At 41.1% G+C, this 18,816-nt stretch overlaps 1 protein-coding gene across 1 annotated transcript in view; it reads right to left on the minus strand.

Annotated features, from left to right (window-relative positions):
* Window positions 1-481: 481 nt before the first annotated feature.
* The window catches only part of ADGRL4 (adhesion G protein-coupled receptor L4), a 73,559-nt gene continuing 55,224 nt past the window's right edge, over window positions 482-18,816 (minus strand). The window contains exons 12-16 of the mRNA XM_027901154.1: window positions 17,632-17,852; window positions 17,469-17,535; window positions 3,018-3,109; window positions 1,243-1,411; window positions 482-831 (exon numbers count right to left, since the gene is read on the minus strand). Of these exons, the coding sequence (XP_027756955.1) occupies window positions 769-831; window positions 1,243-1,411; window positions 3,018-3,109; window positions 17,469-17,535; window positions 17,632-17,852 (612 nt within the window). The 3' untranslated portion in view covers window positions 482-768. The remainder of the gene's footprint in view (window positions 832-1,242; window positions 1,412-3,017; window positions 3,110-17,468; window positions 17,536-17,631; window positions 17,853-18,816) is intronic.

Here is an 18,816-nt window from a genome sequence, read left to right on the forward strand (position 1 = left end):
AATAAAACAAGAACCAGATCTTTTTCAAAGTATTCACAAAAGTAATCTTTCACTTATAAAATGGCTGTCCCACCATTCTTGTATCAGATCTGACCTCAGCTCTTTAGATCGAAACAGTTCTTTAGAAGTTATAAAAATAAAGCATTGATTAATATACAAATATATATTTCAGAGTGATAAGAGAATAATATTAAACAAATTCCTTTTTTAATCTACTTTAAATTAAAAGAAATGTTTTCAAAAGGCTAGGCTGAAGCAGATCTTTATCTATTGACTTTTTAATGGAACCCATTCCCTGCAGATGGTCACATGCAACTTAATGTAAGAAGCTCATTGCTACAAAAGGACAGTGAACATGTTTCCACTAGCAAAGCAATTCCTAAAATCTCCTGTGCCAGTTGGTTTTTGGTATTTTGCTTTCAAGGACTGCAGATATTTTTAATACTGGCAACAAAACATCAGCCATGACGTGCTGAGCTCCTCTAGAAATTTGCTTCTTTCCCCGGTCTTTATTAACACCTGTTTTGCAATAATCCAATTTTTTTTTTTCTTTTTGTATACTGTTTGTATACAGAATAAAACAAATGTTCTGCTCGAATGCACACATATGTACAAAACCAGTCAGTAATTCAGTGAAGAGATATGCCTGCTCACTGGGTCATTCCATGCCTTCACAATACCATGTTTTTTTTGCTGGGATATCCATAACAACAGCTTGTGGGTCGCTCCCTTCTTCCACTGAGATGTTTATGGGTGTTCTCCTTCCATTTATCTCAAGCAGCCAAAACAGCAAGGAACGTTTTTGAACAACCTATAATACTCTTCCTGAATCTGAAACAAAAACACGAGATTCGAGCATGAAACAGGTTTATTGCCAGATCTAGATGTCTTTAAACTGTTTTTGTACTGCTTCTGCCTCTAGATGTTTTAAGGTGGGGCTGGTTTTGACCTTAGGACAGAACACTGAAGAAAACATCATCCCAGGGTAAGTTTGGGGACACACTGCATTATTTCATCAGGTCAATGGCACTATAACCAGTTTTACAAGTAAAAAAACCAAACCCATTTCCCTGTATTTAACATATTGGTTTGAAAAATGGGAGGAAATATGTGAGGAGGTAAAAACTAGACGGAGGTTCTGTCACCACTGAAGGCAAAAGCTCAGCTTCTGGGCTGGCCACCTGCCTGCGTAGGTACGTGAGAGTGCCTGAGTCACTTCCCCCCAGGGATTAGAACACTCACCTTCCTTGACAGTACACAGAGAAAAATGAAGATGAACATCCCCTGGAAGGCATTGAAGATTGTGAATAGGTAGGCGGTGACCACGGATCCCTGGACGACGTGGAGCACCCCAAAGATCCAGGTAGCCCCGAGGAGGAAGAGCAGAGCGAGGGCACCTCGGGCACAGGACCTGGCCAGGACACAGGAAAGGGACACTGTGAGCAACCAGCAGGCACAAACGACTTCCCTTCTTTCTCCCCCTTGGGTGAGATGTTCTTTCCTAGCTGTGAAGGCCTGAGAGGTGCAGGTGCACGGGCTGCTCTTCAGGGTGTGCTGTAGCTCTGTGGCACGACTGAACCCACAGGATCACTTCAGGAGAGCAGAGGAGTAAAACTGGAGGGCCCTGAAACGCTGGCGTCTTTCATCTTCAGATATGTTTTCTCTGGGGTACTGCAGCACCATATGATTTGATTTAAATCTACTGTTAGTGTAATTCCCCAAGGAAAAACATATGTCTGTTATGAAGCATTCCCTCCCCACTTTTTCCTCCTCCCCCTTATCTTTCTCAAAAAAAAAAAAAAAGACCCAGAAAAAATGAACAGTATGCTCTGAGGTCAGTGCATGTGCATGACATCAAAGGATTCTCTGGCTGCCTCTCAGGATCACTGCAGAGGTGCCAGTTGTAAAACCAGACTTTCTTCCTTTCATTCTTTCTCTTTAAAAAAAAAAAAAAGGAAAAAAAATATTTTTGTTTTTAGAACACAAATGCTCTCAAATAGTTCCTGGGTCAGCATATTGATGCTTTAAAACTGTAGGAACTGATTGGCTATGTTTTTTTGTTTTTGTTTGTTCCAAGATGCTGTAGAGCTCTGTTCACAGACTTGAGCAAATTACAGCATGTTGTCTTGGAAATGAAGCCACTGATTACTTTCTTATTCATTCTCAGCTCAGTCATTGCAGGACTTCTTTGAACAGCAGACATTTTTAGCCCTGTTCCCCTGAAAATGAATAATTTTCAACTTCATTAGAACCAGGTCACCACATGAAGCTGTGAAGGGTGAGGAATAAGAGAAAGTAATCAATCAAACAATTGCTAAATCCTAACTATAAATCTAGTGCAATGCATTGAAACTGCAGGAGTGTTCCTAAGCAACACAAACAGTAAGTTGTTTTCAATGTTCCCTGTAGTACACTTCAGCTTTTCCTGCACAAACGCTTTTCAAGGTCCCTATAAATCAGTTTTAAAGAGAGTGAGTTGATGGAAAAATCATAGCAGCATGCAAAGTAAAATCCAGGAGAGAATCTGCCCCATCCCCCCAGCGCCACAGGAGCACAAAGTCCTACTGCAGACTTTTCCAAGGAACATGAATGGTTTGAATATCTTATCATTGAATTACTTGTTACTTCAAGGCAAATATTTTCGGTCCCATTTCAGGCATAAGTTTTGAAACCTGTTTTGGCTTGCACAGAGGCTGTGGACAGAACTTAAGGAAAAAAAAAAAAAAAAAGGACAATTCCTTCTTTAGCTTTGCCATCAGCCTTTATCCTGTGGTTGATATGGGCCACTGGAATTCTTCATGCACCTCTCACACGCCCTCAGTGTTACTGAACAAGGTATTGCTCGATGGGAATAATGATTGCAAAATGTACTTCCAAGTATATATGGAAAAAAAAAAGATCCTTCTTTTTCTGCAAATCCTTCAGGAGATTGAACTGTTGTTTTTGAAGACTCACTATCATCTCTGTCTGCATTTAAACTTACAGAAGGTAGAATTGGTACTAAATGGCAAACTTACCTTATGTTTTCGTAACAACTAACTTCTGGCTTTAACATCGCAGTGTGTCGAAATACTTTATAAATAATCACTCCAAAAGCCAACAAATTAACCTGGGGGGAACGAAGAAACAAACTTTTAGGTCAAACCAGGACTCTCTGGAGTGCCAATAAGTCTTAAACATTTAAATGAAACGAGTCAGATGAAGTTTCTGTGCCTCTGAAACCCACAGAATCCAGCAGGGGAAAAAACCCCACCCTGTTCTGATCCATTAAAAACTACGAGCCCTGCCATCAACATTGATCAAACAGGGATGGAACTCCACCTTATCTCAGCAGTATCACTACCAACAGCCTGTAAATGTTTATTGATTTTATTGGTAAATCTCTTCGATTTCCTGCTGAGATTATTTTCCCTAAGCATAGACGTAGGGAAAAGGGAAAGGAAGGGAAGGGAAGGCAAGGTAAGACATGGCACAGAAGGTAGGGAAAGGGAAATGGAGAAAACCACCAAACCCTCTCCATCTCATGGGTTTTCTCTTCTACTCTATCACGTTGATCTTGACAAATATGTGTCTTTTGTTGCTGAATAACATTAATAACATCACACGTCCTGAGGTCTTTGGGGTGTGAAAACTTTCAACCGGCACAAAAAAAAAACTTTGAGGTTTACACAAAGAATTTTTAAAAATCTAACTAATTGAAAGGCTTCTTGCTGTGTATTCTCTCTTATATTTCATGTTTGTTTCATAGATGAATAATTTTGGTATTTTTTTTTTCCCTGCTGCCTGTATAATGACATCGCTTTATTTGAGTTTGAAACAGAGAAAAGCAACTAAAAGAAGCAGTTTTGCAAATGATGCTCAATTATAGTTCTGATCCTCTGTTTGCTTGGCTAGGCTTCATTGATCTTTCATTTAAATTTATGCTTCACTCCTTTAAAAATGTGGATGGTTGCTTTCTTGCTTTTTTAAAAAAATATCATATTTTGCTTTTCCGCATTTAACATCAGAATCTATTTAAAATGTTTGTAAATGAACCAAATTTTCACTGGATGTCATTCAGATACCATTTGTAAATCCTTGGTTGTAATCCCTTGGTCGGTTCCCGTGGGCCTCCAGCTGCAGGTTGGAATAGAATTAACACCCTCCCCAAATTATTTCTCCAGAAAGACTTCAGGGTTTTCCCCCCCACACTTCTTTTTCTTTAAATAAAAAACAAAAAAACAACAAAACCTCCCCACCTCTGAAATGAAATCAAAAAACTGCTGTATGAACACAGCATCACTTTAAAAGGTATCACTTTCATTTGTTAACACTCGTTAACTACGTCCTTAGAACATTTTTGTTGTGTCAAGGGGGGAATATCTGATATTAAAGCAGGCTCTGCTTTAATTAGCTGCATGCTCGTACTTTAATACAGCATAATATATTTACAATTTGATAAGACAGGAGATAGAGCTGATTAGCAGTTTAGGGAATTAATCCTTCACTGAATACCTTGTACTAGGGCTGATCATGAGAGCTATTCTGAAGCTCCTTATATTTAAAATTGTAATCTACGCTATCTCCTAAACCAGCAATTTTTCAAAGTTAATTATAAGTCAGTCAGCAGTTGCGGATAATTATATGCAGACTTACTTTTTCTCTTATATTTGTTGGTGAATAATATATCAAATAACTCAGAGCACACACTGTAATCTGCATAACCCACCTAATGTACTTATTAATCCGAAAAAGGCAGCTGGAAATCAAAGCGCCACGAGCAGGGAGAGGGCACACTGCTGTTTCCTCAGGAGCCGGGATGGAGATGGCAGCACAAACCACGTGGCCAACCTTCCCCTCTGCCCTACTGATGTCAGTGAGTGCCTTCCTATTGCCAGTAACAGGTTCTAGGAGAAGCTCACGGGCCTGACCAGGGAAGGGGCAGGTGCCTGGGCTCCATTCCTCTTCGTCCCAGCGGGGCTCCTTTACACAAACACTCTTTGCCTGTTGCACAGGATAATAGGATTTGGCCCTCTGCATTAAAGTAATACCCATTAACCACCATCTTTTCATTCATCAGTCCGTTCCGACGGGAATAATCTGCCTGTCCCTGGGGAACTGGAGAGGTTAACAGCGGCTCCTGGAGCCAGCTGCCAGAGCACGACCACCACCCGATCCGTCTCGGGTAGTGTTACCGGGTAATGAGGGCGAGCTTAACTCCTGAAACATCCCGTCATTTCCCAGATTTATTAAGCTCTTTAAGTTGGTCTCTGCCCCGTTTTGGAGCACTCCATTAATAAAAAAATACCTATAGCAAGGCGGAAGGGCCTCAACCACCTGTATGCAATGTTTGGTGTCTCAAAACAGTAGTTTTTAGGCAACATCGCATTTTTTTTCCTTTCTTTTTTCTCCCCCCTTTTCAACCTAAGCCTGTGGAACTGCATTTTGTTACAAAATGTATAACAACAAAGGAGTTGCAACCGTCCCGTCACGCAGAAATGCAGCAAAACTTGAGGGAAAACAACAACGTGAACTCATGGGTAAATCATCCAGGAGCAAAAAAACTAGCTAATGTAAATAATGTGTCAAGCGTGGCCTTTGGAGGAAACTGGTAATCCAAAAGGTATTCTAAACTTAATGCATTCTGCTTCAACCTGATACTCTGCGTGTTGTTTGCTATGAACGTACCAGTAGCCTCAACTGTTTCAGGGAAATGTAAAGTAAATAGTTCGTATTGCATGGCTGGACTGAGTAGGAATACTGAGAAGTTGGACTTAGAAGGCCTAAAGGGGAAATATAGCTGATATCCCCAAAGAGTCATACGTATTCCAACAAATGTAGTAGGAAATCAAATCACCTAAAATGCCTGGCCAAATACACAAGCACTTGAGACATTTGAATTTGTGTCCAAACCCGAATTTCAAGTGAGCAGAAATTGAAGCAGCAGGCTGTAAAAGCCATCCAAAACACAAAAAGACACAAGGAACCCTGGATCCCCAAACCTTCCATCTGCAACAAACTGGGTGGCTTCTGGATGAGACACACTGAAAACATCTAAAAACGTTTCAGCTGCTACTCGCAGCCAAATATTGTTTCATACTTACTCGGGGTTGTAATCGCGTGTTTTCATTTTTATAATTAAAGCACAATCTTCAGATCTCGTTGAACAAACCTTCAATGACGTTATAATTAAGACTGCCTCGAGGTGACAGGCAAGGTGAATGAGAAGGAAAGAAGGCAAACATAAGGCGGTGCTGCCTCCGGAGAGGGAGCGAGCTGGAGCGGAGCAGGATGTGCGGGCAAGTGTGAAGGCGAGCTGAGGACAGGCACGGCCCGGGGCTGGGGAGGGCCAGCCTGGGGACAGCTGTGGGGACAAGGCACCTGTACAATCAGCACAGTTACTCTGCAGCTCTGGGCGGGGAGCACCGTGCTTGGCCACGGTTTGATCGAGGGAACGACGACGTTCCAGTGTGACACGGCAGCTTCTCGTGTCTCTGCTCTCAGGGTTATTACACGGCTGAGCAGCCAGAGAAGCTGCTGCGTGTCCTGAGAGGGGCTCCTTGGCAAGCCCTAATAGACTAAAGGGGAATTGCGCTGATTCCAAGCCCAGAACTGAATTTTTTTTATTATTTTTTTTTTTATATTTTACTTATTTAATAAACCACTCCAAACTGCTGCTGGGCAAGCAGTGCACCCAGCCCTTACTGTTTCACAAAGGAGACCTCCGGCTTCCTCCCTGCCAGCCCAATTCTGTGAAGGGCTGAGCATCCTCAGCCCTGCCTCCCCTGCAGTTCAGTGGGAATCATGTTTCACTCTTCATGCTCAAGTGCACTACAGGACTAATTTTAATAATTAATCTATTCCTTTTTTTTTTTTTTTTTCCTTAAGTGGTTAATCAAAGACAAGGGCTGATACAGAAACAGCCTCCACTCACAGCATCTTCAGGGGAGTCAAGTCTCCTTAAAGATATTTGTAGAAGTATTTTTAGCTTTCTTAAAATCTGGAAATGTTGTGGTATATTTATGAACAAATGGAAAACTTAAAATATATTTATGTGAAATAGGCATCGAATAAGGACAATTATTAGGATCCCATGAAATCAGGATTGTGGAGATATGGGTAACTGCATTTATGTATCTGCATAACCCCAGATAGTCTCTAAGGAGGCACAAATCTGTATGAGTTAGGTTTTATTGTACCCCCGTGACTGAGTTTAAAGGGAGGACTGGAAGTGTTTGGTACATCTCTCCCAGGGAGGTCACCTATGTGAGGGGTCAGAAAGATTTAGGACTTTGGAGTGACTTCTGGCCCCATTAAGCCAATGGTAGGACTCCAGTTAAGCAGTAAAACTTCCACTGCCAGCAGCACAGTCAAGGCTTTATCACTACACACCACAGAGAATGGCAGTCTCGAGGGATTCACAGGTAACTGTGGACACTGCTGCAGGTTCCACTCTGCAGATTAGCAACTGCAAGTGTCATGGGTGCAGATCAGGAAGAGTTCAGAGCTATCTGCAGTGGTACGAGCCCTAGGATCAGTTCTGACCCACGGAATCAGCCTGGATAATTCCCTCTTGTAGGAGAGAAAAAGCAACTGAACGTTCAAAGGGATTTCCCAATCATCTTGCCAACAATAAGGAGGCTTTGCCAAAGGAACTATCTCTGTTCAATCAATCAAATGTATTTTAGGATAGGATGGGAAAAGCTGTGTGTGGAGTTAACTAACCTACCTCCACCTACAGCTAGGATGGCTCTGGAAATCTGTTTGCAGGTTTTCATCCCTCCCTCTGTCTCCCCACTGCCAGGGCTGCCTGAACAGAGGGATCCTGAACAGGTTTCTGCAAGGAGGAACTGCCCAACAAGTGGGCACGGGTGGACCAGGATATTCCTGCCCTGGCTTCTGCTCCTGGCAGGCCTGGCACCACCACAGCACAGAGCACTGAGGAACAACCTCATCTATCATCTACGAGAATCACAAACTTCCTGTTGATGGCTAACTGTATTTTGGAAACCAAGTAACAATATAAAAACGAGCATGCAGGTCCTAAATGCTCCAAGCCGTTGGGGTTCTGCTAATAGCCCATTGCTTAGCAACTGCTATATTTAAAATAGGTCCTTAATTCCAGTGTTAAATGTACATATTTTACATACTGGAAGGGCAACACAGTGTTCTGTCCTCAAGTAAATATGATGTTAGTGCTTCACACCGCATGAAGCTCTCTCTGTGTAGGTACAAAATGATAGTTATTTTTAGTTGAGCACTGAATAGTATGAACTACACAAGATTAAATAAAACATGCAAAACATCTGCCTGCAAATAAAAATATTTGCACTCACGTTGAGGAGCTGTAGTTTCTTTCATAATTAATTACAATTAAATTGTAAGCTGCTGAGTGAAGTGATATATCATCATTTTGCCCCATCAAGATAGCTGACAGCTGTCATATCTGACAACAAGACATCTTTTTTTCCCCTTCCTCTCCCCCTTCCTATTTCCAAGCAAGACAAAAGAGCACTTGAAAGCTCAGAGGGGAATGGTCCATCTTTCATGGTGGTAGCTCAGTTAGCACCTGGGCAGCTGGTGAAAGGGAACAGATCAGGATGGGGCATTCAAAAAAAAGATTTGTCCAACCTTTTTTTTTTTTTTTTTTCTGAAAAATGTCAGTTCATTAGCACTAAAAGACAGTTACTGTTTTAGACTAGGCTTTCACCAGGAAAGGCTTCCCGGCTAGGATAGCTTTTCTGAATAAAACCAGAAAGGACACCCCTGAACAATGAAAATCCCTGTGGACAGGGCATTTATAAGGGATGCTGGAGACAAGGGCATAGTTTTCTGTTGTACTTAATATTCAGGCTGGGCTATGACCCTTGGTTTCTCCAGGCTCTGTACTGGTTATTCACTGCTACTGCTGCTGCTGGATCTATTCCTTGCCACATAAATAATTAAATATTCACTGGAGCAGGGAGACCTGGGTTTCCCTCATCCCCCAGTTCCTCATCCAGGATTATCTAAAGACAGGTTTGTTTTTTTAACCCTGGTGTAATGGTTTAATATGAGGCTGAGTTTTTGAGGATACTTCCGACACGCATTATTTTTAGAATGAAAAAGGAATCAGTAATTTCATATATGATATCCCTGTTGTAAAAGATACACCCCAGCCTTTCAAAAGTTATTAAAACATTTCGAATACCAGCCTTTAAAGGCTCTCTAGTGTTACAAAGAAGAGAAGGTATAAGAAAGAGGCAGCTAATTCTAAAGACTCAGACATAGTAGTTCTGATTCAGTCTGGGCACTTTACATTCCAACTTCAAAAACGAAACCCCCAAATCATTCCCTTTTCCTTTCTTAGTCTCTGTCTCAATAATTGATGAAACCATCTATATGCTGATGTCAGATCTCACAAAAAAAGAATGAGAAAATTTCCCCTGCTGCTCTCTTAGGCATATACTTGAATTTTTTACATATATCATATTGAATTTGGCTCTTTCAAAAAATGTCTGAAGTTCAGAGGAGCCGTATCTGTATCAGTCTGCACAATGACCCTCATTATGAGTGTTTGAATTAATGAGCTTGTGATGGTCTGAATTCTGCCACGGAGAGCAATACATTTCTGTCTTGCTGGCTGTATGGCTAATGGCTGGGTAAAACGACAACATTCAGTGGGTCATCCTTATTTCAGTCAGGGGAGAATGGAATTAAGCTATTAACAATACAACAGTTTAAGCTTCAACATGAAAATGTATGCTATATTAATTGCATCAAATTGGACACAAGCTGGCAGTCAAACAGTCTGGGTTTGTCTCCTGACTGATTTATCTCATTACCATGTCCCCAGTGAATATATCTCCTCAAATGCTTTAAATATACAACAGCAGTCTTCTCTGGGAGTAGAAAATGTAACAAAAACATTGATGAACCCCCTTTAGGCTATATTTTGGGGAACTGTTTTCAATTATGCAGGGTTAGAATGTTATGGCTCTAAGATTTTAATGATTTTGCTCGTTTAAAAAGTTAAAACATAACTAAATGAGTTTATTCCAAACCCTGTCAGGAAATAAAAGATTTTCACATAGGATTGCTCTTTAAATATGATCACTTCAAAGTTTTCTTTTACATACCTCGAGCTATAGATTTAGACTCAATAAAGTGTTTCCTTTATAATTTTAGAACACTTACAACAAGCTGCTAATAAATAAATAAATGTCTATGCTTTTCATCAGTGTAAACAGCTTCTCAGGCTTGTAGATTCCATGTTATTTCCTACTGGATTGCAAAGCTAAACACATACTGACCTAAATATTTTTATTTACCCTCAGTTCTGCAGCCAAGGGCAGGAGGGATGAACCAAAAGAGCTGTACCTGACCTTTGCCAGAAACATTAGCCCAGTTAGATCCCATGGTAGGACTGGGGTCTGTCCTGCTCACCGTGTAATTAATTACCAGATTTTCTCTCCTCCCTATCCAAGAAGCTCTGGAGAAGGTGTATTTTCTTGTGGGTTGGTAGTGATGTAAATCAGGCTGTTTAATGAACTGGTTCAAGGTGCATCAAAGACTTCGGACTGCATATTCCCCCCTCCCACGGTTTCTTTGCCTACACAGAAACCTTTGCTGTGCTGCATTTGGAGCCTTATGCAGGAGCCCTGCAGGAGGATTTTTACCTGGCAAAGAGGAGTGGAACAGTTGCATGTTATCTTTTAGCACAACTAACTTCAGTGAATGGATGAGCTACCAGGAGGGAGGATGCATCAGGAGCATCACTGAGGTGTCAGGTCTGAAATCAAGCTGTATTTGTCATTTTGGAGGTGTCAACAGTTGGCAGAAAGCTGCCCATGCCTTCCACAGTTTGCCAAATCCTCCAGAAGATTTAGCCTTTTGCTTTTTCAGAAATACCCCTGATTCTGCAATGAATGTGGTCACAAAATCCCATGCTGTGCCTTATTCAAAGAAACAAAAACTTATTTCAGTGACCAAGTGAGATTTCCAAGCAGCGTATTCACGTGCAATTCCTGCTGTGAATTTAAACTCACTTCTCTAAATGCCTGTCAGTGATAAATCAGAGGGCCAGTAGAATAGTGGGAGAAAATCTGATTTGAGGGACAAAATATCATGTGGATGCAGTCATTACTTAATCACTAAGAAAGTCCTAAAGACCTTATCATTCTATACTAACCACCTAAAGCAAACCTACAGTGTCCTTTCAATGAACCATTTAGGGTAAGCATGTAAGTTTATAGTAATTTTATCTATAGCAAGGCAATGTAAAGAATCACCAAGAGGATATTAAGCAATAAAAAAACCCCCTAGAAACAAAAACCCCCAAAAGCGAACCTATTTCACCCTCCAAGGATCTTTCATCCTTTTGTGGTAAATTTGCTCCTATGCAATAAGATAGGATCAAGTAATTTTCATGTTATAGACATTAATTATTTCCAGGAACCTTAGAACAGGGCCTTTAGTGGCAGAGGGAAGGAAGAAAAAAACCCTTAATTCACATTAAGGCTCTGGTCTTGCTGATAAACTGCATCCAGTGGGTCTGGCACTATGGAAGCTGCGGCTTGGAGATTTGAGCTGATCCTGTCCACTGAGCAGGACAAGCATTTTCTGACTCAGTTATTATTTAGCACAGCAGGTATTGTTGTTGCTGAACAGCACTGTGGTTTGAACTAATCTGTTTCCAACAAAGTTGCAGACTCAGACTTTAATGCCACTATATAATTCATTATCTCCACTTTATCCACAATGGCAAGAGAAATGCAATGGAGACACCTTTAACTGAAGCCACAGAGGGGCTAATGAAAAGGGGGCTATTACTCTTTAATAAAAAATAATAAAGCCATTGCTAGTCCCTGTAGGAAATTTATTCCCACTAAAAAGGCAGACTGAGGAACAGCAGTAGACATAAAAAAAAAAATGTTTAAAACAGCTATTTTCTGAAAAACCTACAGTAAGTGGTAGAGTATATTTTTCTCATCTATCTAAGAAATATAGCTAGGCATTTATCACAAGTAACCCTTTGGAAAAAAAACACCCACAGAATTTTCAGAGCATAAATATTCACTAAAAAAATGTGAGATGGTGTTATATTTTGTGGTGATGCAAGTCCAAGTTCAAGCAAATTTTTGCTGGTAATTCTTAGCATATCAAGAAACATCAAGAGCAACAAACATGAGATGCTTCACTGAAGAATGGGAATGATAAAGTGAGGAAGCCCAAAGACAGTGGATTTGATTGCAGCAGTTGAATGTGACTGACCTCATAGAGGCTGCTTTTTTTAAAAATTACATTTTTAATTTTAATTTTTTTTTTTTTTAAGTGGTAACAGTGGACTGTCAGACCACGTTCAATATTGAAGCTTGGGAAAATGGAAAATCTTAATTTTTTTGGAATATTTATTTTTCAATAAGAGAGATGTTCAGTTTGAACAGCCTATGTTAAGTCCCTGAAATGTACAAGTATATGAGAAAACAGCACAGTAATGGATTTGCCGGAGATTTTTCTGCATCCATTGCAGCAGTATTACTAATCCTGAATCAACCTAAATGTACAGAACTGAGTAAGTATCAGCGCTGTCCAATAAGATTTGATAAATGCACGATTCCATTAATTTTACCTTTTTTTTTGTTGAATAAATTATTTGACAAATAATGGTAAAATTCATCAAATAAATTATCTGATGAATGTATTTTTTAAGTAATCGACTGGCTCTAATGAATATGCAGGCAGTTCCTTAATGAAAAGCATTACTCTACTGTTAGCCTGCTTTCATCACTCATATGCCACTTTTTTTTTTTTTTTTTGTATTTTGCAACTGCAATCTGTATATTTTATTCATTTACCCATTCATTTGTACAAGAAAGGTTCAAAACAGTATGGTTAATCAATCACTGCCGTTTTTAGAATATTTCTGCCCTACAGTTGATTTTTCATTACACTTATTAAAAAGGGCCTGGATTTTCTGAGGACACCGCTCCCAAGAATTACTCTTGGCTCGTACGCTCCAAGTCAAGAGCACAAGAACGCTCTGAAAATTGCAGGTTTCATTTGTAAGCCGTTTTTTATAGCTGCAAACACTACAATTACCAATTGTTTCAAGAAACTGGAACTTGAAGCCGAGCCAGGCACCTTCAAAGTCCCTGAAAACACTCATTAGGGGAGTAAAACAAGGAACAGCGCACAGGAACCACCTTCTCACTGCACAGCACTGGGGTGTTTGGATAAGAGCCACGAGGAGGATTATTTGGATGATGTTCAGTTCTGGAAATGTTCCAGCCTCAAGGAGCCAGCCTGTGTTTTGTCATTCCAGAGGTGATCTCAACGAACGGTACTGATGGATTTACGCTGTCAGACAGCAAATTTGCACCCATTAACGCTACAACACGTCACGCTTCTGAGCGCTGGCTCCCCACAGAGATGTGCCAATCTACTGGGACAGCGGCAGTGGGTGCCACAGACCAGCCTGCAGGGCTGTAAAGGTGCAAACCGCATTTTTATGGGTGACTTGGAACTTGCTGCACAAGTCTCAGGTGAACAGATTGGATGGGAGGAAGTTGTGGCAGACAGGTGTACTAGAAGGGTTGGCTATGGCTGCACTTGGAGTAGCAGAGGTTCTCCTCCAGATTTTCATAACTACACCGTTAATGGTCTTTGGCCAAGCCTTCCAAAGGCCATCATTTCTACTGCCAGTTGGAAAACTAACATATAACTGCCCCTCAAATAGGGACAAGGGGAAGGACTTAAGCTGCGCCCACAGAGTTTAAAAGATGAAGTTTCCAAAAACACCAGCGGTGCAGAATAAAGCCCTTACACAGGTCTGCTCCCACTCAACAAGCTCTGATGCCAGAGGTGAGGAAAGCCATGTTGAAGTCCCCCACAATGGGAAGGGGTATATTATTGACTGATATTACATGCTCATCAAAACTGCAGCCACGTTACCCTGGCAGCAAATAGTTATTTCCAGTCTACACATTTCTTATTACAGGGAGATTATTATTGTAACACTGCATTACAATAGAAAATAAAGTCTTCTAGGGCTTCTTTTTATTCTCTCTCTTTTTTTTTTTTTTCTTTTCTTTTTTCTGTACCTTTTATCTCTGGAGTTTATATTTGTCTTTGCCTCAATCAGGCATGGGTTGTGGTATGTGTGAGTGTTTGTCCCTTAAAGCTCGAGATAAACTTACTTTTCTATTAAAAAGTTTAAATACTTGTTATAAATAATTTCTCCATACTTGTATGCTTTGATCTAATCTACTGCATAGTTTTAGGTAAAGTGGTTGTGGTTCTAAAGATTACAAATATTAGGAGGAAGAAATAAGTTGTAGAAATTATCTTCAGCTTGCAGCTTGCTTTATAAAGGTTTAAAATGCCCTTTCTTTGCTAACTCCATCTAAAGAGCTTTTGACCCACTCCTTTTCATGTACAGTCACCAATCTAATAACAATAATAATAATTTTTAGATGGGATCAATAAGGCCATTGCTTTGCACTTAAGACTTCTAATAGAACCTCAATATTAATAAGCAAACACCTTCAGAAGTAGCGTTTCTGCTTAGGCAATCAGAGGAGAACTTAATTTGTACTCCTGATAAACACTTAAGCTCCCTGTGCCTCATTATTACTGCAGATTTACAGTGCAAGAGCGTGTTTGAAGCAATGTGCCCTGAGACAGATAACCCACTGCTACAGGACCAGTTCTGTTCTTCATCATTTACATGCTGTCTCAGAGGCACATTACAGGATAATCCAAACCACAAATCTCCTGGGTCCCTCCTCGTAGAAATGGAGAACACCATTTGGGTACAAGGGCATTTGTCCTGACAGTGAGTTTAATATTTTTGTGCAAGAATCAGATTTGTGGTGAGTAGCCCTCCGGAGGTTTGGTATCCACACTCTCCAGGCTGTCTTGGAAAACCTCGTAAATTCAATGCTATTAGCAAATGAAGCTCAGGATTAAAGGTAAGCCTGAAGCTGCCAGACTTTTCAGCTTTCAATATGAGGGGTTGCAGTGCCCTATCTGGTTATCCCAGAACAAAAATGACATTTTCATTTCAGAGTCCTTAATTAGTATTTGTTTTTCCTCTTTTTCTTTAATTAGCTGTGGGCAGAATGAAAACACAGGGAAAAGACCAGCTCCTGGAATTAAAAGGACTTCCTGAGTGGCAACGACTTCGGAAAGAGTTTAATCTTTGTCGTGGTGGTGCCCATGCAGTTTGCTCAACAGGACTGGACAATGGGAACAGAATTAACCACAGCAATGTGCCTTCCACAGAGAAGAGATCTCACACCAACTTCATCTTCCAGCATCACTGCCTCTTTTCATGGGGTTTTCCATATTTTACTTAGATGACTGCTTGGATAGAGCGTGGGCAAATGACCCAATTCCCTGCAGTCTTTGAAAACATCCCTCTTGCACTTCAGGCTTCAGTTTGCTATCACTCCATCAAAACAAGCTGTCCAAAACCCTCAAAAAAACCCCCCAGAGCAGCTGAAGCAGCTTGCTGAAAGCAGGTTGCCTTTCCCCCTGGGGCTGGTGGTGCATGATTATGAAGAGACAATAATAAAGGTACGCCTATACTGTGAAAACAATTTTGCACAAAATACTTGTGTAATGTACAAAAAGTAGCTGAACAACCACAGGGTTTGTTGCTGTCCAGCTACAGCTCTTTTGTGTGGCTTTACTTAGGCAAAGGAGTGAGGGGAATAGGAAGGAACTCTCTGGCTGCTCTCCTCATCCATAGGAGGGCTGCACTGGCACACAGGCCCGTATCAGCTTCTACCAGCTCCCCTCTTTTTTTTTTTTTTAATTTGCAGGGATTGCTGGAAGATCTGGAGTGCTCAGAGAACAGCCACAGGCCCCAGAGCCCAGCTTGCAGGATTTGCTTCTGCAGCCAGCCAGACTTACAGCAAAGCCACTGCAGAGCTGCTCTGCCTCTGTGCCACGTCCCTGAGATCCCCACTGGGCACAGCTCAGCTGGAGCTGCGAACAAGGTTACAGATGCACACACGCTTGGGGCATTTTGTATGTTCTGATAATGCAGTTTTCTTGTGCTAAATGTACAGGGATACTTCACAGTGCACAAATCTTCACTTGAAGGTAGATCAGGAACAAGAATGAGGGAAGCGACAGAAAAATCCCCGCCCTGCTGCCTCCGTGGAATGAAGAGATAAGGTCCACAGAGGACACAGGAAACTGTAAACTTAAACCTCAGAATGCTAAGAATTTCCTAATAAAGGATGATGGCTCCCCATGACTGTCCTTTACCAGGGTAACCTGCTGGCCATCAGGGCTACCCGAACCCAGAAGCACTGAGCCAAGGGAGGTCACAGTGCTCCACCTCTCTCCAAATCTGCTGTGCTCACCAGGAGGGTGAGATGGGGAGCCATCACCTCGCTTTTGCACCTGGTAGGCTGTTCCCATCTGTCCCCAACCTGCAGTAGAAATCTGGAGGGAAACTTGGCCAGAATTATACCTGATACTTTATCAAGCTTGGAAATGTCTAATGCCTCGAAAGAAAACTGTTTTACCACAAAGCTGTATGTGTTAGGCATTGCCACTTCTGGTTTTTTTTTTTTTTTTTTCTTTTTACAAATTCTCCCATTCTCACCAAATTGCTTAAAAAGCAACAAAGGGTTATAACTGACTTGACCACAGATGTCACGAAGCCTCACCATTGTACCTTCTCCCTCTGTCAGCTCCAGCTATTGCCACATCGCTGTCAACAAAGCCATACACAATAATGCCCCATTACAGCTGGAATGGTTCCTTAAACTTTGTAGCACTTAGAAATGCTCCCAAGGCCCCCAAAACGTCTCGATTCAGAATTGAACACATAATACCTGCCAAATTCGCAGGTTTGAAAGCACTTCCAATAAGAATTAAAAAGGGCCTCTTCACAGCTGAAATGGGGCTATCAATACTTGACTTGTCTGCCCACGTGAAATAGTGGGTTCTTTTCTCTGACGTCGCAATTTAGTTTAAAATAGCTTTGATGATGACAGGGTACATGCCAACGATAACACCACAAAGATGACAGTCTAATCTTACAAAGATGACCCATCACTGATAAGAGATTAAGCCACAAAACGTTTGAAAAACCAGATTATCTGTCTGCTAGGATGGTGTCTGTGCACACCTCCTGCTGAGCCACGCTGAGATGCCAGTGACATACAAAGATGCTTCCCTGTAAAAGCCAGAAATGCTTCACAGAATTTCTCAAGCCATTGGGATAAAAGAAAGAAAGAGAGTAATGAAAAAAAAAAACCCTCTGATAATTATATTGAGCTTTTCTTGTCAAACATTCATTTTTCAGACTAGTAAAGTATTTAGATGTACAGCATATAAATAATTTAGAGGCACTATAAAAAGGACTAAATTAGTCAATTCTGCCCTATAATTAGCACTCACAGCTATGCTGGCAATGGGGTGGGTGATTATTAAACACCTTTTATTATCGGTTTTTATGCACTACGATAAAAAATTAAAATTATACTTACAAGAATTATTAGACACGCCGGTCCTATAAAACTCCATATAAAGTTATTCTTAGTGCTGAGCCAACATCTGAAAATTAAACAGCAGAAAATGCCTTGAAACGTGCTATTTTGGTTACTGTCTCCTTGCTGTACGGTGACCTGGGCACGGAAAACGGGGCCTTACACTTCTGTGGTGCCGTAGTACTTGTATCCCAGGGCAGCAGAAATTCCAACCACCACGGCTGGGCTGACGTAGCCAAAGACGTAGAAGTTCTTGTGCAAGAAGCCCTTGTTGTAGATGACCCCCACAACGATCAGGTAGAGGTGAATGCCTTCGATGCACATCCAGGCAAAAGCAGCCAGGAGGAAATAATGGAGTAATCCAGCAGTAATTGAACAGAAGAGCTGGAAATTCAATCAGGGGAACGAGAGTCATGATTCTGTCAATATGCCTTTGTCAATATAATATATATATATATATATTTTAATATTATAATATATTGTTATAGTAGATGCACAGCAACCGAGTGACTCTGGAGTGGTGACTCAGCAGCCCCTTTGTGATGGTTGACAAATCTTGGCCTGCACCCATGACCACACTTGTTCAGGAGGGTTTTCTGCAGCAACTTGCAAAATAAAGAGATTACATTCAGCTTTTAAAATTGGTACATATCTCCCCAGAAAAGTTTGAAGAGGTTTATCCTGTATGTATAGCTGAGTAGTCTATGTGCTTTCCTGACCTAAACAAAGCCCACTTTTAAGATTTTGATAACAATGTAATTGTTGCCACCTTGTAATTGCATCACAAGGAGTTACTTCTGAAATAATTTCTGTCATAAAAAGCCTTTGTAAGAATGATATTCTTCAATCAATCAGTACTGGAATGCTACCTCAGGGATAGCAGTTCGTATTTTCTCAAGTAATTTTAAATCCTATTCAACCCCACTTACAGTGGGGTGCTTTGATAATTTATGCATAATTTTACTCCCTAAAACTCATCTAAGATGTCAAAATCAGCAGCTTGGCTTTCTGAAAAGCAAGAGGGGCAGGTCAAGACCTTGCAGACAGGAAGGAGAGCAATCCCCCAGCCAACAGCTCAATATCTTTTAGCTCTCAGCTTGGGATCGCAGCCCTGGCCTGGCTTTTAGGGAAAGCTGTCACCCTGAGAGCCACCAGCGTGGCTTTGTACAGCATCCTAAGGGGGTTTGGAAAGTGAAAATGCCAAACACACGAGGTCGCAGCTTCAGTAAAGGTGACAAAGTTTAAAAGAAACCCAGGGAGCGAAGTCGATACGCAGCAGCTCAGACGAAGGCCCTGCTTCTTTAAACGACCATTTTTTATTTCCTGTTACTGTGCTGGGAAGTCAGGG

Source organism: Empidonax traillii, unplaced genomic scaffold (assembly GCF_003031625.1).
Source record: "Empidonax traillii isolate 1590-97213 ecotype Southwest subspecies unplaced genomic scaffold, ASM303162v1 scaffold764:size1210623, whole genome shotgun sequence".
In the NCBI taxonomy this organism is placed as follows: domain Eukaryota; kingdom Metazoa; phylum Chordata; class Aves; order Passeriformes; family Tyrannidae; genus Empidonax; species Empidonax traillii.